The sequence below is a fragment of the Rhineura floridana genome, chromosome 9 (genome assembly GCF_030035675.1).
Source record: "Rhineura floridana isolate rRhiFlo1 chromosome 9, rRhiFlo1.hap2, whole genome shotgun sequence".
Classification (NCBI taxonomy): Eukaryota; Metazoa; Chordata; class Lepidosauria; order Squamata; family Rhineuridae; genus Rhineura; species Rhineura floridana.
This window is the reverse complement of record NC_084488.1, coordinates 120,163,573-120,187,052: the sequence shown is the minus strand read 5'-3', so window position 1 is coordinate 120,187,052 and position 23,480 is coordinate 120,163,573. Positions and strand designations below refer to the sequence as shown.

Here is a 23,480-nt window from a genome sequence, read left to right as displayed (position 1 = left end):
AGTGGATAGAGAAAAGTTCTTCTCCCTCTCTCATAATACTAGAACTCGTGGACATTCAAAGAAGCTGAATGTTGGAAGATTCAGGACAGACAAAAGGAAGTACTTCTTTACTCAGCGCATAGTTAAACTATGGAATTTGCTCCCACAAGATGCAGTAATGGCCACCAGCTTGGACGGCTTTAAAAGAAGATTAGACAAATTCATGGAGGACAAGGCTATCAATGGCTACTAGCCATGATGGCTGTGCTGTGCCACCCTAGTCAGAGGCACCATGCTTCTGAAAACCAGTTGCCGGAAGCCTCAGGAGGGGAGAGTGTTCTTGCACTCGGGTCCTGCTTGCGGGCTTCCCCAAGGCACCTGGTTGGCCACTGTGAGAACAGGATGCTGGACTAGATGGGCCACTGGCCTGATCCAAAAGGCTCTGCTTATGTTCTTATGTTAGCAGCTCTTCTAGCCTCATCACAGTTACAAAAGTTACACTAGGGACAGCCAACATGATACCCTCCAGATGCTATGGACAACAACTCCCATCAGCCCCCGCCAGCATGGCCAATAACCAGGGATGATGGAAGCTGTAATGTAAAACTTCTAAAGGGCACCACGTTGGCTATCTCTGTGTTATACCCTTCCTAAATGTAGCACTGCCACTCAGCAGCAGTTTTAGATACACGTTGTCCCCAAAGGGGCTCACAACATATCATAAAGTTAACAATAAAAAGCCATTTTTAAGAACGATTAAAATAATATCAACAAATACACAAAAACTGGATGTTATGTTCTACCTCCACTGTGGAAGGCAACATGTCTCTGAATAACAGTTGTTGGGAATCACAAGTAAGAAATGTTGAGCTCAGGTCCAGCTTTCAAGCCTCGCATTAGGGCATCTGGTTGGCCACTGTGACAACAGGATGCTGGACTAGATGGGCCACTGGCCTGATCCAGCAGGCTCTCCTTATAATGATGGCAACTTATTGCCAGGAGTTGCTGAATCTCTGTGCATCTGCCTCATGTGGTGAACCAGTGGATTACAACAACCCAAATCCATATAATATTATATAAAACATACAAATTATACAATGTTTTCATTTTCTCAAAGCAATACAAATAAACTAATGTAATTGAAGAGCTTAAAACTAAACAGGAGAGAGGACAACATCCAACACAGAAATAAGATCATAGTATACATAATAGGGAGGCAGTGATCACTATTCCTGAAACACATTCCACAGACCTTCATCACAATCAACTACCGTCCACTAGATTGTAGCTGGGTCTCTTTTCTCAGTCACTTTCCCATCTGTCACCTGGGGAGGTAAAGATTCCCTTGATCCAGGCCTGACATTACCAAACAGCATCCTTGGACAGTTGCTTTTTTGTTGTTGGGAAGAAGGGCGGGATAGAAATTTAAGAAATAATAATAATACACTGATTTGCAGAAATACAATACATAGTGGTTATATTTGCCGTAGCCATTCTGAAATTGTTGTATAGGTTGCAACTGGGACCTGCAACACAATGTTGCATTGTGAAGTGCTTCTGGTCAGGTTTCTGACTGTTCCACTTCATTCCATCTCTCAGACAGTTGATTGGCATTTCTTGGCCACTGAGCACACTCAGTCTTCAATGGGTTGTTTTGGGGGGTTCCCCTCCATATGGCTCCCCACCCAAAAGCCTCACTACATCTATCAATGTGATGAACTCACCTAGCTACTGAAAGATCTAATTTCTAACAAGAGTAGACTACCCAAGAGAAACACAAGCCCAGGAACTACAATCTGCAACAAGAGAAAGTGAGTAGTGTGCATCACTAAGAAAATAACTGTCCCATGTCAGATATTTATATTATATCTCATATATAATCTTCTCAAATAGAAGTGTGTTTGATTATTTGGTTCCAGTTCTGAAAACCTTCTCCATGTCCACCGTGTGTGGTAAGTGGACACAAGAAACATGGGAAGCTGTTTTATACTGAATCAGGCCACTGGTCCACCTAGTTAAGTATTGTCTACACTGACTGGAAGCTGCTCTCCAGGATCTCAGGCAAGGAGTTTTATCTCAGTCCTACCTGGAGATACCAGGGATTGAACCTGGGATCTTCCCATGCAAGGCAGATGCTCCACCACGGAGCCACAGTCCTTACCCTGTGTTATAGTCCTTGTCTAAGGGAAGGGCCTTTTTGGTTGTGGCATCTAGAACCTGGAACAGTCTCCTTAGAGAGGTGTGTCAAATTGGCTCTAGCTAGGCAGTGAAATCTGTGCTTTTCCAGCTGGCATTTCCAGGATATGGTTGTCCTTAATTAGCTGCTATTGTTGTGTGCTTCTTTAAATTGTGTTGCATTTATCTGAAATTATTTCAATTCCTATGTTGTTATTGCTAGTTTATTGTTTTATGGTTTTATAACCCAAGTTTTAATTGTCTAAGGAAAGAATTCTCAGGGTTGAAAAAGATTCAGGCACCTAAACACTTTATGCTAGCACCCTGGAATTTTAAAGATATTATTGTAATTAATCAAGGTCTTTGTGAATAGGGGCAGTAAGATGGATGGCGTGATAACTCACTCAAGTGGTGAACCACAAGCAGAGGTATCATATCATAACATAGTTGCTTCCACACTAATGATTTAATCTGGAATTGCCAGTTTTTGTTCACTCACTTTTTTAAGGAGAACCCAATAACAGTATTGCCAATCCATTGCATTCCAGCATTTTCTGCATTGTTCTTCCATCTTTTTTCAGATCTGGTGGCTGGTAATTTTCAAAACACAGTTACAGAATTGCTCCTGTACACAAGCAAATTGCTATTCAGACTTTTAAGGGCTATTGTGTCCTTAATTAGAAGCTTTCTCCTCTGGAAGGATTCATTTTCCTTGCCTTTAATTGCTTTCTGTTTACAGCTGCCTGACATTATTGATGAATTGCCCCATAGATAATCCAATCTTGTTCTTGCAGTGCTCTTTTGCTGTAAAGGGGAGAAAGAAAAATAATAAGAAGAAACCAATAATTAAAAATCCCTCCCCCTTCAGCTGTCTTATGCAATTAAGAAGTAAATAGAAGCAGAAGTCACGAGGAGGAAACCTCTAATTCAGATTGTAGAGGAAGGCTGCTGAACAGGACTTACTTCTGAGAAAACATAATAGAAGGATATCAGCCATAAGATGACACGGCCTGATAATATAGCACTAAATATAGTACTGTGTAGAACCTCCACTTTAATTCCAGCTGATTGCAGAAAAGCACCACAAATGGGCCATAGCACGGAAGCAACTTCCAAAGCATCAGCCAATCCGACCTGACTTCTTCCTTAATTTCCCCTGAATCAGGAATAAAAGGCCTTGCATGATTGCTGCCCTCTACTGCACTTGCTTTCTCAGTAATTGCCCTAATGCAGTCTTAAACATGGATCTTCTTTCCTACATAACAGCTGCCTTCAAGCCAAGGTTGTTCTGACCAGAATCACATACCAAATTAGTCAGTGTTTCATTCTTGCTGGACTTGAAGAAGAAAAAAATCTCCATAAGGGAAGGCAGACAAAGTGCAACTGTTTCAAAGAAGGAAAGCCAACTTTCCAAATAGACCACACCCTGCTATTTAGACATGGCACTTTGCCCAAATAAATTAGCCATTTGGATAGAGTGGTCAGGATCTATTATTATTTCACAATTATTATTTATTAAATTTATATCCCGCCCTTCTTCCTGAAGGTGCCCAGGGTGGCAAAACAATTTAACAAAAACAAAAGCATTCTAAAAACTGTTTTAAGAACATTCTAAAACACAGTTACAGTTTAAAAACGTTATTCCATCTAGTGATCTCCTAACAGTGCAAGGATTATCGCTAGGACAACAGGGCTTTCCCCTCCCTGTATGCCCCCTAAATCTGTTCTAAGGGTCCCCCAACCCTTTGGAGCAGATTTGGAGAGGGTGCGAGATATGCTCAGGGGGAGGAGGGAGGAGAAAGTCCTGTTCTGTTAGGGTTAATCCTTGCACTGATGGGATGCATTTGTAGAATTCCAGCCATTGTTGTGGTAGAGGCAAAACTTGTCCATGACACATTCTTCCCCCAATCCTGGAGCTTCTCCAATCCACAAGCTCTCTTCCTTGCCCTTCAAAGCTGTCATACTAACAGGTGTTTTGGTGGTTAGTAATAATAATATACAACCCCCACTAAACATGTTGGAAAACAAAGTAAGGGCTTATCCACACGGGAGCCTTTGTACTAAAGACACTGCTTTTACCATCGCAATTGCTTTTCCAGGTCCACACTTCTTTCTCAGTGGTAGCTTCCAATCCACTGTTTTCCTTTCACACAAGTAGGTGTTCCTCTGGAAAAGTCTAGTATCACTGCTTCCTTGTGGCCCGGCCCCCAATTTTATATGTTTACTTCCTCTGGAGCAGTGGTTCTCAAACCTTTTTGGTTCACGGCACACTGTAAAACATATAGAAATTTTCTGGTGCACTTGGTGTACAAAATTAAAAATATATTAATATATTTTAAACTATGAATAAAAATAAACTATAGAAAACTATTACTTACCCTATACAAATGGGTTTTTTCTCATTTTTAAAATATACTTTCCTAATATTTGATGCACACCTAGCCACCTCTTAGGGCGCAACTTTTAAAGATACAGAAGACCTCTTGGTTGCCAGGCCTGGCCTCCAGGAGGTCTTCTGTATCTTTAAAAGTTGTGGAGGGAGGAGGGAGAATTCCACCTTGTGGTTTTTCTCATTACAGTGTTGCCAGAACACCTGCACTTGGCTGACTTTCTCTTCTCCTAAAGATACAGGATCAGTCTCAGGCCCTGAACCTGGCAACCCTAGGAGGAGACATCTTTTCTCTCTCTCTCTCTCTGAAGCAGCAAGAAAGCAAAGACCAAGTATGGCTAACTTAGTTAGCTAGAACTAGAAACTTTTTACTATGAAGCATGTATTCCCTTATAAGAAATAAGCTTTCTTATTTTCTGAGAGTCTCAGGCTGTAAACACACTAGTCGCCAGAACAAAGTATTTCCATAGGCCCACCTGGTTTCCCTCAGTGTGATTGTATCCAGGAAAAAAGTGTGTGACTTCAGGTAAGATTCAGGGTAACTGTTCTACTGGTTCCGGTGCATCTCCACCTCTCTCTTCTGACAACTGGGGCACACGACACTAGTTAAACTCTGCCCTTTTTTTACTGTAAAACCTGGTGAAATCAGCTCAAGTGCTGTTGTTGTTTTTTTAAAAAAATCAGCTTCAAATAGATTTCACAACTGACTGGCAGATCAACCTGTTGCACCTCCAGGTGCGGCCAATGGAAACACTTTGCTGTAGGTGACTAGTGTGTTCACCCACACAGAGCTCAGCTTCTGGTGCTGTTTGCTGCTCTGCCAATAGTCACAGCTAACGTCCAATGTGGGATTTTGCCAGTTCTTTGTACAGAAAGAAACCCACAGTTGCCTCGAGTCGTTGATGCCTACAGAATAAAAGTTAAATAATAAGCCTTATAAATCTAAATCATTGGGAGACACTGATTAGATGTGCACCATTTGCTAGTGTTGCCTAAGGAGAGGATGGGACAGTGACTTGATGAGCAGCAATGTTCTTTCATAGTGGCCCTTCTTCTAAGCAAGCAAAGCCTCAGAGCTGCCTTAATCTGATTAATCAGGAGGGCATTTGTCCTGCTACGAAATCTCTTGGTTCATTTGCACCTCATTGTCTCATGTTATGCATGGATAAGGTCTGGAATACACATCAATTATTCCTGTACATTGAGCTGCTAGTTTAACTCCACTCTTCCCTTCTCCTTCCTATCCAGCTTAAAGATTCAAGGTCTGTGCAGCTTTTTTTCCAGAGTTAAAGTTCACTGGACAAGGACAAAAAATACTGATTTGTGCTGTGTCCACCCGTCGCTCTTCTACCTCCAGTGGGTGAAGAGACGCATATTTCAGATCTATTTAATCAGAGGCAACAGTGAGACTATCTGTTTATATAACTCTCTTTCTGTCAATATACACACACTAGATTTGCACTAGATTGTTGTCACAATGGGTTGTGTTCAACTCCTGTTTACTCAGAGTAGACCCATTGAAATTAATTGCCATTAAAAATGTAGGCCCATTCATTTCAATGGGTCTACTCTGACTAAAGTTTTCTTGAATACAGCTCAATGCAGCCTGTCATGCAGCTGTTAAACATGCAGAAGACACCTTACCTCTGTTTTGGGTGCCTGGGAATATATATAAACATACACACGCACACAAACACAGGTATTAAACGTATATCCCTCTTTTTTCAAAATGTGTAATTCAAGATGGCTTGCAAAAATCTATAAAGACAATTGTAAAATATGTGCACTCCTTGGGAAGGGATGCCTTTCTCAAACCACTTCCAGCTTTCTTAAAGACAATGGTCTCCAAACTAGCAGCTAACCACTGTCAGATGCTGATCTGTAGGCTACTGGCATGCCCCAATGTAGCAGTTCTTTCAAGTTTACATGATCCAAGGATGAATCAGAGACTGAAACAGATTGAAAGCAAGGAAAAGAGCCCCTGGGTAATTTAGAGCACGAGACCTTTGCATTGCCTTAGGATGAGAGATTGTGCATGGTCATGATTCCAGGTATGCAAAGGTAGTAAGACTTCTTAATTTAGCACAAGTCCACAGCGACCTTGAGAGACTGGTCAAAGATGTGTGGCTAAAATAACTGGGAGTCTGATATCTTCTCGGGATCTCTTCCCAGAGTGCAGGACACGGAATAATGGGCTCAAGTTGCAGGAAGCCAGATTTCGACTAAACATCAGGAAAAACTTCCTAACTGTTAGAGCCATACAACAATGGAACCAATTACCTAGAGAGGTAGTGGGCTCTCCAATACTGGAGGCATTCAAGAGGCAGCTGGACAACCATTTATTTATTTTATTTATTTATTTTATTCGATTTATTAATTGCCCATCTGGCTGGATTTACCAGCCACTCTGAGCGATGTACATAACAAAACATATAAAACAACAGAATATCAGAAAGCAAACAATAAAAACTGTAACAATAAATGATAACTAAACAATAAAGTAGAGGCAACTCAGAAAAATATGGAACGCTTCACGAATTTGCATGTCATCCTTGCGCAGGGGCCATGCTAATCTTCTCTGTATCATTCCAATTTTAGCATATGTGCTGTCGGGAATGCTTTGATTTGGATTCCTGCATTGAGCAAGGGGTTGGACTTGATGGCCTCACAGACCCCTTCCAACTCTACTATTCTATGATTCTATTCTATGATTCTAAGATACCTGTTCCGCTCACTGAACTACAATCCTAGGAGTGGTTTAACAATCAGTCGCTCTTCCCAGGGAATTCCTATACTATATGTTTTTAACTCTTCAAGTACATGAAAGGTTGTCACATAGAGGAGGGCCAGGATCTCTACTATTTTATGATTCATGATTCTATCTGATATCTGTGCTGGTGACAAGGATCTGACTCAGTTTCATATGTTCACTCACCTGTCAGATGTTGCTGAACAACTATCATACCTCGCTTTTGGTCACGCATACTAAGGCTGACAGGGGTTGTAATTCAGCAACATCTGTATCTTTCCCCACTCCTGGAGAATTGATTCTGAAATATATCCCACACCCAACAACCTTTCTGTGATAGCACAAATGAGTCCTACCAACCCTGCTGTCCCAGAGAGAAGCTGCCAAGTTTATGGTGTTCAGCTGAACAGTGCCACTGAAGGATAGAATTATACACCAGGAAAGAAGAGAGTATGCTTACCCATCTGAGACAACGATTGCCAAAGCTTGCCTTGCTTGAACAAGGTGGTGTACATCTGCATAGTAGATCCACCCCACCCCCAAGTTAGAAAGTGCTCTTTTTATATATTTCCAAGAGGGAGGCAGGATGTAAAGAGAAAGCCCCTGCAAGAGGTGGAGCTTCTAGTTTCAACTGACTCTTCCCAGCCTAGCCAGCGGTGGCTGCTGCATATTGGAGCTGGTAGGGCAGAAGGCAGGGAGCCCAGCAGTAGGTGGAGCCAAAGCCAATGATAGGTGGAGCCAAAGCCAATGTCAGACAGAGTCAACTAATTCTCGTTTTGTCCCTGCTGAGTTCTAAAGGACAGAACTGAGAGTGAGGAGGAGGAAGCAGACATGCACCTCCGACCTGGACTAATTGTGAAGCAGGAAGGCAGGGAGGTGGGGGCTGGCTGAGGGCAGAGTGAGGTTGGTGAGGTAGTGTCCCATTCACCCTAATGGACCACCCTCCACTAAACCTGGCCCATAGCTATGTGGACAACCCAAATGCCTTCTGCATTTATTCCTTCAAGCCATTCAATGTCCTCATTTCTTCCGAAGGAGGTGATGGGTCCTGTTCATGGGAGGTCCTTGAGTAAAAGGAGTTTCTGAGGCTGGGAAGGGCTGTAGCTTTGTGGTGTAGCACATGCAAGTTTCCTTGCCTGCCGACTGTCTCAAGTTCAGCCCTTGGAATAGTCCGTTTAAAAAGTCTGGGGAAAAACCCCTGATGTTCTGGAGAGTGGCTGCCAGTTGCAGGAGACAGCAGTCTGACTCAGTTTCATATGTTCACGCAACTTTCAGATGTTGTTGAACAACTCCTATCATCCCTGGCCATTACTAGGGCTAAAGAGAGCTTTGGCTATGGGGCAGTATACAAATGCAATAAACAAACAAACAAACAAACAAACAAACAAACAAACAAACAAACAAAGGTTCTCCACCCCTGGTTTAGATGCAACACAAGCCTCAGTTCAGTGGGGCTTATTTCCAGGTAAGAAAGGATAAGACTGTAGCCTCAGAGTTGTATTCGATGTTTGTCATACTCAGAGTAGTTTTGTTGTGTGCCTTCAAGTTGACTATGACTTATGGCAACCCTATGAATCAGTGACCTCCAAGAGCATCTGTCATTAATCGCCCTGCTCAGATCTTGTAAGTTCAGGTCTGTGGCTTCCTTTATGGAATCAATCCATCTCTAGTTTGGCCTTCCTCTTTTTCTACTCCCTTCTGTTTTTCCCAGCATTGTTGTCTTTTCTAGTGAATCATGTCTTTTCATGATGTGTCCAAATCATAACTAACTTAGACCCATTAATTTCAGTGGGTCTACTCTAAGTAAAACTTAGTTGGATACAACCCTTAGTATTTTTTTCCCATGCAAAGTTGTCCCGCACCGGAGACTCTGAAGGGTGGGATATCACTCTGCCATTTCTTGGCACACAGGCAGCTTTTGTGGTAGAGAACTGCAGAATCCTAGGGTGGGGTTCGTTTCACTTGGATTTATAGGAGCTCCTTTCATGAGAGACCCCCCTCCCACAGTCATTCATAAAGGCCTGTTTACATCTGAGTCGTCGTATATTGGCAAGTAAAGATCCATAGGAGTATGAAGCAACACTTACAAGCCAACTCTGCTATCTGTGCATCACTCGACCTTAATGGCAGTAACATCATGGCTTGGCTCACTTCCTTGAATCATTATTACTATTATTGTTGTTGTTGTTGTTGTTATTTTATTATTATTATTATTATTATTAGTAGTAGTAGTAGTAGTAGTAGTAGTAGTAATTGCATTTATATACCACCCCATAGCCGAAGCTCTCAGGGTGGTTTACAACAATTAAAACATTAAGAACAAATATACAAATTTTAAAAACACATTTTTAAAAAAGCAATTTAAAAACACATGCTAAAATGCCTGGGAGAAGAGGAAAGTCTTGACCTGCCACCAAACAGATAACAGTGTTGGCGCCAGGTGCACCTCATCAGCAAAATTGTTTCATAATTTGGGGGCCACCACTGAGAAGCCCCTCTCCCTTGTTGCCATCCTCCGAGCTTCCCTCATCTGCGCTGCAGCGACCTGCTCTGCAGTGCTGGTGCACAGTAGTAGGAACATAAGAAGAGCACTGTGGGATCTAGTCCAGCATCCTGTCCTTCCAGTGGCCCATCAGATGCCCCAATGGGCAGCCCAGAAGCAGGACATGAGCACAAGAGCATTCTCTCTTCCTGCAGTTTCCAGCAACTGGCATTCAGAAGCATGTTGCCTCTAACTGTGGAGGCAGAGCATAGCCATCATGGCTAGTAGCCACTGATAGCCTTATCCTCCTTGGATCTGTCTAATCCTCTTTTAAGGCCATCTGAGTTGGTGGCCATCACTGCCTCTTGTGCAAGCGAAGTCCACAGTTTATCTATGCGCTGTGTGAAGAAGCACTTACTTTTGTCTGCCCTGAATCTTCCAACATTCAGCTTCTTTGGATGGTCCTGAATGCTATGCCCTTGCATATATATATATGCCCTTGCAGTCTGAGTGTCTAATCAGAGTCTGATCAAGGTAATGGCTGGACTTGTGACCTTCTTGCCCTCCAAGTCCAATGATGTCATAACTCTATGGCAGAGCAGATAATACAGCATTTCCATTATTCTCTGATTCTCATTCCTGTTGGTTTCCTTTTAAAAGTAGTTATAATTTAAAAGTCAGTGTCTTGGACGTTCTTGAATTCACAGCAGGGAACAAAGCGTATCTTTGACCTCTGCATTGTCTACTGTGCCCTCTTTTAAGTGCCAAATATTAAGGCAAGAGCAAGCAGGTAGCAAAGGTTGCTTCCTAGACAATGGTTCAGAGCCCGGTGGTCAATTAGCCATGCCAAAAGTGGGGGCAGGTATATTACAGCGCTAACATGTTCAATAGAGTTAAGAGTTTCAAGTCCTGGTCCACAGCTGGAGAGTGGATGAAAAGCTTATTGGCTCTAAGAAAGGTCAGGCAAGAAGGAACAGGTACAGCAGCACAGACATTAGCCCTCGTTCCATTAATATCTGATATTTCTCATTTATATTCAGTGCTGTCAGTGCATCCTGGGAGAAGCAGCATTTGTTCTCTGTCTGCAGCCCACTCTATTTATTAATTTATTTGTTTTAAAATATTTCTATCTCACCCTTCTACCCTATAATAGGGCACTCAGGGCGGCTTACAAAAATAAAATCAAACACGTACATAATAAAATTGTGAACAGTAAAATCACAAAAACGTTAAAATAAATTAAAATACATAAATACAATTAAAATACATAAAATAATATATATAATGTAGAAGGCATAAAGTCAGTGTCAGGCTCTGCCTTCAGACCTTCCGGTCCCTAAACCTCAGTTGCAAACATACCTACAACAGCAATAGTGCTTTACCACTGCAGCCCATATTGGCCACCAATCTTTGGAAAGCTGGGCAGAACTCCTTCTGTCAGGGGGTTGCGCAGGGGGTTGGACTTGATGGCCTTATAGGCCCCTTCCAACTCTACTATTCTATGATTCTATGATTCTTTGTCATAAGGCATAAGAACATAAGAACATAAGAAGAGCCCTGAAGCAGGATCAGGCCAGTGGCCCATCTAGTCCATCATCCTGTTCTCACGGTAGACAACCAGATGCCTATAGGAAGTATGCAAGCAGGACCTGAGCATAAGAGCACTCTCCTCACTTGTGCTCCCTAGCAACTGGGATTCAGAGGAGGTTGAGCATAGCCATCATGTAAAATGGCCTCTGAGAGCAATCTTGCATTCTCCCACAGGCCAGCGGAGGGGCCATAGGATGCAGGGGTAAGTTCCCGTTTGTTCCTTGAAACGCCACCACTGGATCTCTCATCCTGCATCCCTACAGCAGTGACTGCTGATGGCTCCATGTCAGTGGGGCGATGGAATCTGCTCCGGGTTTTAGTCCGAACTTAAAACCTGGAGCAGATTCCATCGCCCCACTGACATGGAGCCACCAGCTGTCACTGCCCTACAGTCTCCACATCCATTCACCTCCACTGCCAACTAAGTGACAAAATTTAGAGCCCTAGTGGTGACAGCACACTGGGCAACTGCACATGGAAAGTGAGGACACAGAGACTGGGTGCGGAAAGAGGCAAGAGGCACAATGGCTGCGTATCCTCCTTTATCTTACAGTGCAGGGATATCCAGAAGACAACCTATTGCATTAAATAAATCTTGGTTTTACTGAATATGGCCACACTACCCTGAACACGCCCAATCTTGTCTCTCTCTCGGGAGCTAAACAGGGTCAGGCCTGGTTAGTACTTGGATGGGAGACCACCTGGGAATACTGGCTGCTGTAGGCTTAGAGGAAAGCAGTGGTAAAGCACCTCTGAATACCTCTTACCATGAAAACCCTATGAATATATCCAAAAAAGGTTCACAGGGTTGCCATAAGTCATCATGGACTTAAAGGCATATAACAACAACAACATTTTTGATGAGGTTTTAAAAAAAAAAATGGGTTGACCCATTATATGATTAAAACACACACAACCAAAATGTATCATACTCTGCCCTGGTACTTGGTTTCAGATGAAGGGTGAGTTATAAATATTTTATATACATTAACAAAATATGGAATTTTATTTCAATTGATGTGTTTTAAATGCATTTTTTCCTAAAAATACAATTTATAAATGCATTTTGGTCCATTTTTTTAGTATGAAATTCAGTGGGTATTTACATTCTGATCTGCACATTAGTCTGTGAGATGCACTTCAGATCAGTTTGCAGCAGAAATCACAGAAGCCCAAATCCTCATGCATCCCCAGGAAGATCATTTTAGCATCACTCATGTGGGAGAAGTAGAGGAAGGCAATGGTCTAGCACCTCTGAATACCTCTTACCATGAAAATATCCAAAAAAAGATTCATAGGGTCACCATAAGTCGTAACAGACTTGAAGGCATATAACAACAAAGTTTTACTGAAACAACAAAGGCCCCAGAGGGTTAGATTTGAGATTTCCTAAATCTCAGAGTTCGCTCTACAAGCTTCTATCTCTGCTGTCAGAGACAATCTTCTGAAAACCAGTTTCTGGAAACTGAGGAGAAGAGAATGCTGTTGCACTCAGGTCCTGCATATGGGCTTCCCATAAACATCTGGGTGGACACTACGAGAACAGGAAAGCTTTAGGCCTGATCCCGCAGCCAGGCTCCTCTTATGTTCTTAGAATAATCTGTCTGACTCTGAGTGAACCAGCTTCTTATTTTTATCTAAGTGGGTGAGATGAACCCCCCTTTTATTTTATGCAGACCCATTTCCCGTGAACCCCATTTACACAATAGAACATATTGCTCCATTGAATGGTTTATATACTTCAACAGCCTAAGATGTTAAGACCGCTCTTGTGCACCATCTAGTGGTCTAGCGTACATTCTATGAATGAAAAATGGACTCCCTTCTAGTCGATCCCAACTTATGGCTACCATATGAATAGGGATTTCATGGTAAGCGGTATTCATAGGGGGTTAACCATTGCCTCCCTCTGAGGCTAGTCCTCCCCAGCTGGCTAGGGCCTGCTCAGCTTGCCACAGCTGCACAAGCCAGCCCCTTCCTTGTCCGCAACTGCCAGCTGGGGGGCAACTGGGCTCCTTGGGACTCTGCAGCTTGCCCACAGCTGCACAGGTGGCAGGGCACGTAACCCCTGAGCCACTCCCTGTGGGGTGATTTTTAGCTGGCCCTTGACACCCAGGAGACACGAGCGGGGATTTGAACTCCCAGACTCTGGACTCCCAGCCAGGCTGTCCTCCCCACTGGGCTATACCAGCTGTTCATTCTATGAATAGCAACACATTTTTGAGGTAGCAATAAGTTTTATATTATTGTTGTTGTTGTTATATTTTTATATATATATTGTTGCCCTACATTAAATAACAGGTTGAAAGACTCAGTGTTTAGGAACCATATGCATTGATACCCCAGGATGAGCAATGAACTCCAAAACGTCTATGGGCCTCTTTGGAGAATGCCTTGCCTGAAATGAATGTTTCAGGACCATTATCACCTAAGAGCATAAGAAGAACCTGGCTGCCGGATCAGTCCACCAGTGGCCCATCTAGTCCAGCATCCTGTTCTCACGGTGGCCAACCAGATGCCTATGGGAACATATTGTGTTAACATCTTGTTATGGTTTTGCAGTCATAGTTCGGTGAACAGAGATAGCAGAGCAAGTTGCCCTGAGGCAAGACCTCTTAAAACTTGACAAAAGACTGGTGATAGCCTGCAGTATTCTTATTTATTATCCATAATATAAAATACAAAAAGCTTAACAAACAGAAAATACATGAAAGTATATCCAGGGGGACTTCTATAAAATTACTCTGATTAATTTATAGTTAATAATCCACTGTCTAGTATTTAAAAATAAGTCAACTCAGAATCATAGAATACTAGAGTATGTGCTGTTGTGCGAAGTGTGCAAAGCTACCTACTTTGTCATGCGCATCCATGCCAATGGAAACTGTTGCCAATTATGGTGTCTCAGAATCACAGATCATAGAATCATAGAATAGTAGAGTTGAAAGGGGCCTATGAGGCCATCAAGTCCAACCCCCTGCTCAATGCAGGAATCCAAATCAAAGCATTCCCGACAGATGGCTGTCCAGCTGCCTCTTGCATGCCTCCAGTGTTGGAGAGCCCACCACCTCCCTAGAAAATCGGTTCTGTTGTCATACCGCTCTAACAGTTAGGATGTTTTTCCTGATGTACAGCTGAAATCTGGCTACCTGTAAATTGAGCCCATTATTCCATGTCCTGCCCTCTAGGATGATCAAGAAGAGATCCCAGGGATTGATGTCAGGCTGACTGGTCTGTAGTTCCCAGGTCCCTCCTCTTTGCCCTTTCTGAAGATAGGGACAGTCTTCCACCACTTCACCCATCCTCCACAACAAAGATAATAGACAGTGGTTCCGAGAGTTCCTTCAATACTTGAGGATGCAGTTCATTGGTCCCTGGAGATTTGTACTCGTTCAAAGTGATTAGGTATTCCTTGACTATTTGTCTATCAATCTCAAGCTGCAATCTTGCAATTTCAACTTCACATTTGCCAGGAAGGTCAAATACCCTTGTTTGGGAGAAGACTGAGCCAAAGTAGGAATTGAGCGCTTCTGCCTTTTCTTTGTCATCTGTTATCATTTTGCCATCCTCATTGAGTAAGATGTACCACCATTTCTTTTCTCTGTCTTTTGCTGTGGATGTACCTGAAGAAAACGTTTTGGTTGCTTTTAGCATCCCTCACTAATCTCAGCTCATTCTCAGCTTTAGCCTTCCTGAAGCCACCCCTGCAATTCTTGTACTCTTCCTTTGTGGCCTGGCCCTCCTTCCACTTCCTGTATGTGTTTTGTTTTCAGGTCATCTCTAAGCTTTTTGTCATGGTCTGGTACATCGGCGGTGGAAACAAATTCAGATGGATCCATTGTTAAAGACTATATTTTGGAAGACAATCTTACTCCGTCACGAGAGATTGCCAACAAGAAGTTGATCCTGTAGTTCCTTCCTCCACTTTCTGTAGGAGAAAGTTATCTTCAACATGAGTCAGGAATTTCTTGGAGGGACCCTATTTGGCAGAATTTTTCTCCTAACAGTTATCGGGGTAATTGAAGTCCCCCCTTACTACTACATCATGCCTCCTTGAAACATTGGCAATTTGCTTTGCAAAATTTCATTCTCCTTGATTGGGTGATCAGTAGTTGACTCCAACCAACATGTTCCTTTTATTCCTTGCCCTATTAATTTTAATCCAAATACTCTCGGTGGCACTACCAAGCTCATCTTCCTGTATTTATGAGCAGGGATATATTTTTTTACATATATAACTCCACCTCCCTTTCTATTCCTTCTGTTCTTTTTGAACAAGTTATATCCTTCAATCGCTGTATTCCTGTCATGGGAGTCATCTCACCAAGTTTCAGTTATACCTATCAAGTCGTAATTACCCTCCTGTATTAAGAGTTCAAGTTCGCCGTGCTTGTTTCTCATACTCTGGGCATTAGTATACAGACATCAAAAATCACCATGTGTTTTATGGTCTGGCTTGCCTCCTACATTTTTATGAAGACTATTATTGGGCCCCATTAGAGCCGTTCTCTCAGGTTTAGTTAATATATAATTATTTCTATTGTCAAAACGTTGTCAATCTATGGGATCCTTTTGGCAATAACTTGTATCTTTTCCTATGCTTAGTAACATTGATCCATCTTAGCATAAAGTTGTTATGTCTCTGTTTCCTGAAGATAATAAAGTGTGTTAATTTAGCCACTGAAGCATGTTCATACAGGTTATCATACCTTTCTTTAATACAAGTGTGGGGAATCGTTGGCCTTCTGAGCATCCCATCATTCCTGACCATTGGCCATGTTTGTTGGGGCTGATGGGAGTTATAGTTAACCAATATCTAGAGGACGAAAAGTTTCCCACACCTGCTTTAATAGATGATGATGATATCCCACCTTTCCTCCAAGGAGCTCAAGCTGGTGTACTTGGTTCTCCCCCTCCCTATTTTATCCTCACAACAATCCTGTGAGGTAGGTTAGGCTGCAAGACAGTAATTTGCCCAAGGTCACCCAAGTGAGCTTCATGGCTGAGTTAGGATTTGAACACTGGTGGTCCCAGGTCCTAGTCCAACACTCTAACCACTACACCCCACTGATACAGATAACCTGTAATATTTAGGTGATGTGTCTCAATGGAAGCTGAGATAGCCCAGGAACGTATAGGTAGAGATTATTCATCTCTATTCCCCACCTTCCACCCCACTAGATAGAGGAAGTGTGTTCAAGAGCAAACAAAAAGACAAGCCACACATTCTTCTAGGAGGACTGGAAAAGACTCAGAGAGAACTGAGTTGCTCACTGTAAGAATCCTGTGGTGCTGGTGATTCTCCTAGAAATCTGATGAAAAAGATCTGTTGGGGTGTTAAGGCTGTGAATCTTTACATATGAACCTGTATACATGTATAGATAAACCAGAGATCACAAAAGACCAGTAACTCTCCAGTAACCTCGTCCCCAAGGAAACCTCTCCTCTTGGAGAATTGTGATGCAATTGGGGGCAGCCTGTGACAGGGCATTCTTAGTGGTGGTTCCCCATTTGTGGAATGCCCTCCTTGGTGAGCTGTGCCTGTCTCCCTCATTAGTAACCTTTATGCAAAACTTAAAAACATTCACGTATTTGATGTCTGGCAACCTTGAAATTATTAAGAGTACCTGATTGTTTTACATGTTTTTAGAAGCTCTGAATGGGTTTAGATGCTTTTAACTGTTTTAAACATGTTGTTATTTTTATTTTTAATAGTATTTGGTGTTTGCCACCCTGAGCTCCTTTGGAGGGAAGGGCAGGACGATGATGATGATTTGATTCTATAGTTTATACCTGAAATGGCACAATGCAGGCTGTTTCCAAAGCAGTACCCAGCTTTATGGACTAAACTCACAGAACATGAAACAGAAAGGCAGAAGTCTGGCGTTTTCCCCTTCCAACATCCTGAGGCCTTCTTCAGTTATAGTAGGCTCTCTCCAGAGGTTTCAAATTCAGGTCTATGGTCCAGGCCAGACTCTCACATAGATCAGATCTCCCGAAAATCCAAAGAAAAGTATTGCAGATCTCCTGAAAGTCCTACAAAAAGTATTCATATTCTCCTTTCCAACCTCTAGTGACATCAAAGACTTCTTCAATTAAGGAGAATTCATGCCCTTTGATACATCTTCCGCCCAGTTTGGAACAAAATGAGAGAGAGAAAATCATCCATATTTCACTGACCTCACATCTGCGACCTTGTCTTATTAGGCTTGACTTTTGGCGTGAAAAGCAATGCCTTGTGCGTTTTAAGAGAAATGAGTAACAAGGGCAACGGGATGGTGGAGCAGGCCTGTCCACCAGCATATATACCTGCGACCATCAAGGGAAAAACCTAAAGGACACTCCCATTACCGCTCTCCCAGAGAAGCAGCCGGCAGCCACCAGGATAACCATGTCTTTCAACACACTCGCCTTCTGCTTGCTTTGCCTGCTGGCCCTCTCTTCGGCTTGCTACATCCAGAACTGCCCCATTGGAGGGAAGCGCTCCATCCTGGACATGGAAGTCCGAAAGGTAGGTCATGGGGTGTGTGTGAAGGTACAAGAAGAAAGCCGTAGAGATGGGAGAGGACCGCAGCTCAGAGGCAGAGCATCTGCTTGACATGCAAATGTCCCAGGCTCAGTCCCCGGCATCTCCAGGTAGGGCTGAGAAAGACTCCTGCATGAAATCCTGGAGAGCTGCTGCCAGTCAGTGTAGACAACACTGAGCTGGATGCAGCTGTGGGCTATCTCAGTATAAGGCAGCTTTCTACGTTCCTAAGAAATATTCTTTGGGAACCACAGGGGCAGAGATGTTAGGGTGGTATTCCACAGAGACAATATGCTTCCAAATACCAGTTGCTTGAAATCACCGGAGGGGAGAGTGCTCTTGCACCCGTGTCCTGCTTGTGGGCTTCCCATTGGGGCATCTGGTTAGCTACTGTGAGAACACAATACTGGACCAGATGGGCCATTCACCTGAACCAGCAGGCTCGTCTTATGTTCGTAATGAAGCCCTACTCAGAGTAAACCCACTTAAATTAATGAACTTAAATTTCTTGTATTTATTAACTTCAGTGATTTAATTGGTCTACTCTGAGTAGGACTATTGTTGAATGCCACCCTGTGTCTGTAACTAGTCACTGTTTGTCGCTAGCCACGTAACTGGTCACCCATGGTGAATAAGAATTGCCTCAGGCGAAGCTTTACAAAAGTTTACTGTGCTTTTTTAAAATCACAAATCATTACTGTAAGCTAGTTATTTCTGTCGACTCATTTACTAGTCTGACTTTCTCAGTGCTTCATTTCTAAAATAAGAAGTGCTAAACTCAGCTTGCCACAAACCTGCCCTATAATCTTAGATGTGGGGGACCTGTTGGTGGTGGTTGGGTGGCAAGGGACAGACATCCTGCACAACTTCAGGTGCACTCTTCCTGACAGCCTACCCACAGATACAGAGAAAAGCTGTCTTAGCTAAGACTGTGCCAGAATTGCAGTGCTCTATATTCATTGTGAAAATGCTTATTCTTGGTTTAAACAGCTGCTGCTCTGGTTCTGGAATACATTTCTCGGTTGCAGACCATCAGCAGCTGTGTATTTTGTAGCTAAAATACGATATAGTCCTGAGTGCCATAAATGTAGCATAGGCTCAGGCTCAGGGCCTGAGAACGATTCCGTATCTTTAACAGAAGAGAAAAGTCAGCCAAGTGCAGGTGTTCTTGCAACATCGTAATGGGAAAAACGACAAGGTGGAATTTTCCCTTCCCCCTGCACAACGTTTAAAGATACAGAAGACTTCTGGGAGGCTGGGCCTGGCAACCAAGAGGTCTTTTGTATCTTTAAAAGTTGTGCAGGGGGAAGGAAGAATTTCATCTTGTGGTTTTTCTCATTACGGTGTTGCAAGAAAACCTGCACTTGGCTGAATTTTCTCTTCTGTTAAAGATACAGCATCATTCTCAGGCACTGAGCCTGGCAACCCTATAGCATAGCATGAGCTTTTGCACCTTAGAGCTAAGGATGGATCTGTCATTTTTTCCACATTTTTGCAGTAATTTATGATTTTTTTAAAAAAAACCATGGCAGTTCTTCCACATCTTAGTGTGAAGTGTTCCTAATAAAGTTTTGTATGCAGTTTTGATGAATGTACACATTTTTGCAATTTCTCCTACTTTAATGCATTTTTACATGTTACTTTCATGCATATATTCATTTTTATGCATCCTTTCCCCTAAAGTATGCATTTTTGTATATACTGGTTAGTTGGAGGACTGCATTGCAGAACTTGCATAAGTGCACATTTTGAAGGATGGCTGTGTTTTGGTTCTCATATTGTGAATTTGATAGGTTTGGCTTCGAATGTGAACTGAATCAAATTTCTACTCCATCCCTATTTAGATCCCACTTCAAATCCAATCTGTTTATCAGGGGACTTTCCCCACAGTTCAAGTTTGGCTCTAAGGACTTACCAGGAGTGAGAGAGAGAAAAGTTCCCTTTCAGACATATCCTTGAACTGCCTGTCAGGATAGGTTGGGATCTAAGGATCTGAAGCTAAGAGACAAATGAAAAGACCAAATATTCTGCGGCAGTCCTATAAAACCTGGAAGCATCTTCCCACAGCCCAGTCCAATGCATGTTTACTCCAGAGTAAATCCAGGTAGGAGTGTATAGAGTAACCAGAGAAACATGGGCTGTCAGGAGAAATCGGTAGTTTAGTGGCAAATTCAGAAGTGCAGGGTCGCTTCATAAATCATAGCCACGCCTCCACACAGTCATTTCCCCTTCTAAGAGTGTACAACTTTTTAAGATTTAGAATAATCTTGCCAGGCTTGAATGCTGCTTTCTGCTTCTTTATCACTATCACATTTTGACTGTCCTTTCTCATTCTCAGAGAGATTGCTTGAATTATGGAATTCAGTGTCTACACAATTATCTCGCTGCTTCCAAACTGATTGATGATGTAGATGGAATACTTTAATAGGGATTCACTCTCTCCCCTTCTGCAATTACAGAATTCTCCCTCTCCACAACTTGTCTTGGCTTTTTGAAGTGGGAACTAACAGAGGCTTGCTTGCAATTGACACTCATTGGGACTCTTCTTAGTGACCACCACACTGCCCTTTCATGCCGATTGGCTCATAGGACACTGCAGACATACGGGACCCTGCTGGGACCTGGCTCCCAAAAAAGTAAGGGATGTAAGACCCCCTGGGACCCTGGACAACTACACCATTGGCAGAAATTTGAACCAGAAGAGTGAAAAAGCACCTAGAGGAAGCTGCTTTGTTGCGAGTCAGATCATTGGTTGACCTAGCTCAGTACTGTCTATACTGACAGGCAGAAGCTTTCCAAGGTTTCAGACAGGGACCATTCCCAGCCCTACTGGGAAATACTGGGGACTGAACCTGGGACCTTTTACATGCAAGGCATGGGAACTCCAATACCATGGCTCCTGATAATTTTTTACATGATCTGCTGCTTTTAAAACTGCTGCATTCTTTTAACTGCTATTGCTTTCGTTAGTTTTGTTATAAAATGCTTTTAAAGGTTTTGTACTACTTTGATGTTATGTAAACTGCCTTGTGTATCACTGCAGAAAAGTAGGACACAAATTCGTACATAAAATAATAGTCAAAATCACTTCAGCTGACCTGGATAAAGTTCCATTTTCCCATTTTGTGCTTCACACCAGTGCATCTCCTGCGGACCAAGAAACAGAGGCCATTGCTTTGGGCCCAACATCTGTTGTGGAGAAGAGCTGGGCTGCTACTTTGGCACAGCAGAAACCCTGCGATGTCAAGAAGAAAATTTCCTCCCAACTCCTTGTGAATCTGGAAGGAAACCTTGCGGCAACAACGGAGGAACCTGTGCTGCATCCGGCATCTGTTGCAACAATGGTGAGGCCATTCTGATGGGCATAACCTGAACCCCTCAAAACCTCACCCCATGGCATCCACTGTTAGTGTCCTTATTGGTGCATGTGACTTACAGTAACGTGTTTTCCATAGTGTACACATCACCTTTTTACTTTTCAGAGTGCATGTGATTTGGTTCCGCCGGTCGGACAGAACCGTGGGAAAACAGATGCTGTTGCTGTTAAGCCTGTTGTTAAAGTGTTGAGTGTGAACGTGGGAAGCCCATGAAGCTCAGAATTGCTTCACATAAAGCACGTTCAGATGTGGATAGCACTTCCACCCTGGCGTAGAGGTTATAGTCCGTATGTGGCCGATGGGGACAGGACCAGCAGGCATTATCCTGATCCCCTTGTTTATATGTCTGTTTCTCTGCATTTTAGACATCCAGACTATGCTGCTGTGAAACAGACGTGAGAGCACTTGTGACAAGCTGTGCCCCAAATGCAGTTTTCTTGCAGTGAAGTGATGTTTTTGAATAGAAAATGGCATTTCTTAGCAACTAAGTCTTGATCAGCATACTGTTTTCCCATTTTCTGTTTTAACATTTGTCACTTCTTTACTTCCTCCCCTTTAATACTGTGACTACAGCTTCAGCGGCTGTTGATCGGGGGTGGGGAACCTGAGGCCTGGCGGCCAAATGCAGCCCTCCAAACTTCTGTCTGGCCCTTGGGACTTTCGCCAGGACACACCCCTGCACCAGTCCTGCTTCACACCCTGCTAAGTGTTTTTTTGTGGCTGGAATGCGTCCTTGATCTCTGTCAGACCCCTACTCAGGGTCTGGTCTCGTAATGGATCCCTCCCACTGGCCCCAGCACAGGTCTGTCATGATCCCACTACTAGGCACCACCATCTGACACTCTGTAATGCAATACTGCCCTGAGACTGTGCCTTAGTCTCCTCCACAGATTGCTACGTAGTGTCTGGGTGCACTTGCAAGCCACAACCCCCCTGTATCTTCCTGCCTTTAAAGATTACAGCCCTGGGTTGCTTTGGATACCTGCTGCTGTTACACCATCCCTTCCCCACTGCCACCATTGATACTGTTCCCAGCTTTGGTATTTGCTCTGCCCACCCTTCTGGTCTGTAATATCCCAGCCAAGGATCAGGCGTGTTGTTAAACCAAAACTATTTATTTATTAACACAACGAATAAACAAGATTACTTTAAGTACAGTCAACATGTGTGTGGTTACGTATAATAGTTTTCTCTTTATATCTTAGTCCTAAAACCTGCCTCCCTACCCGCCTAACCACAAATCCACCCCTCCAAAACCCAGAACCACTAACCTACCCACCTCCAAATGTCATCCTCCCATGTATACCTTCAACCACCCAGACGCTCAGCCAATCACAACTCAGCACTCCTCAACATTCCAACCCATGTACTTCCCCCTCCCAACTCTCTCTACTTACCAAATTTACACTACAAAACCTGCACTTACCAAACATACTGTACAAATATGTAACAGTGGCATCACAGTCTCCGATAATACCTCTGGCGTGCCGAGATAGAGGACAGAGAGGGGTGTGTGAATCTGTGTGCAGAAACTAGCCTACGGTACAAAAGTAAAATTTACATTCCTTGCTCCTCCCACTTTTACCTCTGGCCATGCCCACCACTGGCATGTGGCCCCTGGAAGGTTGCCCAGAAGGGAATGTGGCCCTTGGGCTGAAAACGATTCCCTGCCCCTGCTCTTGATCACGTCTCCTGGAATGTGAAGGATGTATACCCAGCTGACAATCTTCTAAATTGTCTCTGTGTGCCTCCTCCAAATCTGTAGGCACCATCTCTCAAGACACTGATATAGCTGAGGCAGGTCGTCCTCGAATTTTGGCACTACAGGCACTTGCCCAGGTTGCCTCTATGGCTGGGCTGGTTGAATATGTTACCTACCTTCAACAAATCTACTATCAGAGATGGAGTACAAAATTTTAAAAAATTGCCACGTAAAAGACAGCTAATTTTTTCCCTTTGACATGTTTTCTTGCTATTTCAGAGGGCTGTATGGTAGACACTGCATGTGAGCAAGAATGAGAAGATGACAAGGAACGAGGATAATGCGAAAGCACTTTTAGATTATGGACTTATAGGCAACACCAATGGGATGCATCTTTCCATGTCAAATACGCATGTTGGATGCGATGGCCAACAAATTTGTTGAAAATAAAGCTTGTATATCAACAACAACAATCTATAATTTGAGTTCTCTTGCCTTTTCAATAAAGTTA

General features: G+C 43.1%; 1 protein-coding gene and 1 non-coding gene across 2 annotated transcripts; one reads left to right on the top strand and one right to left on the bottom strand.

The window, feature by feature from the left end:
* Positions 1–7,058: 7,058 nt before the first annotated feature.
* LOC133364709 (U6 spliceosomal RNA) lies at positions 7,059–7,162 on the bottom strand. The gene has a single exon (XR_009758008.1). It is a non-coding gene; the product is annotated as a U6 spliceosomal RNA (small nuclear RNA).
* A 5,992-nt stretch (positions 7,163–13,154) lies between these two features.
* On the top strand, positions 13,155–23,480 carry LOC133364413 (neurophysin 1). The gene is made up of 4 exons (XM_061584887.1): positions 13,155–13,235; positions 17,439–17,875; positions 21,030–21,234; positions 23,249–23,480. The coding sequence occupies exons 2-4, from the start codon at positions 17,756–17,758 to the stop codon at positions 23,284–23,286; spliced, it is 363 nt and encodes a 120-aa protein (XP_061440871.1). The 5' UTR covers positions 13,155–13,235; positions 17,439–17,755; the 3' UTR covers positions 23,287–23,480.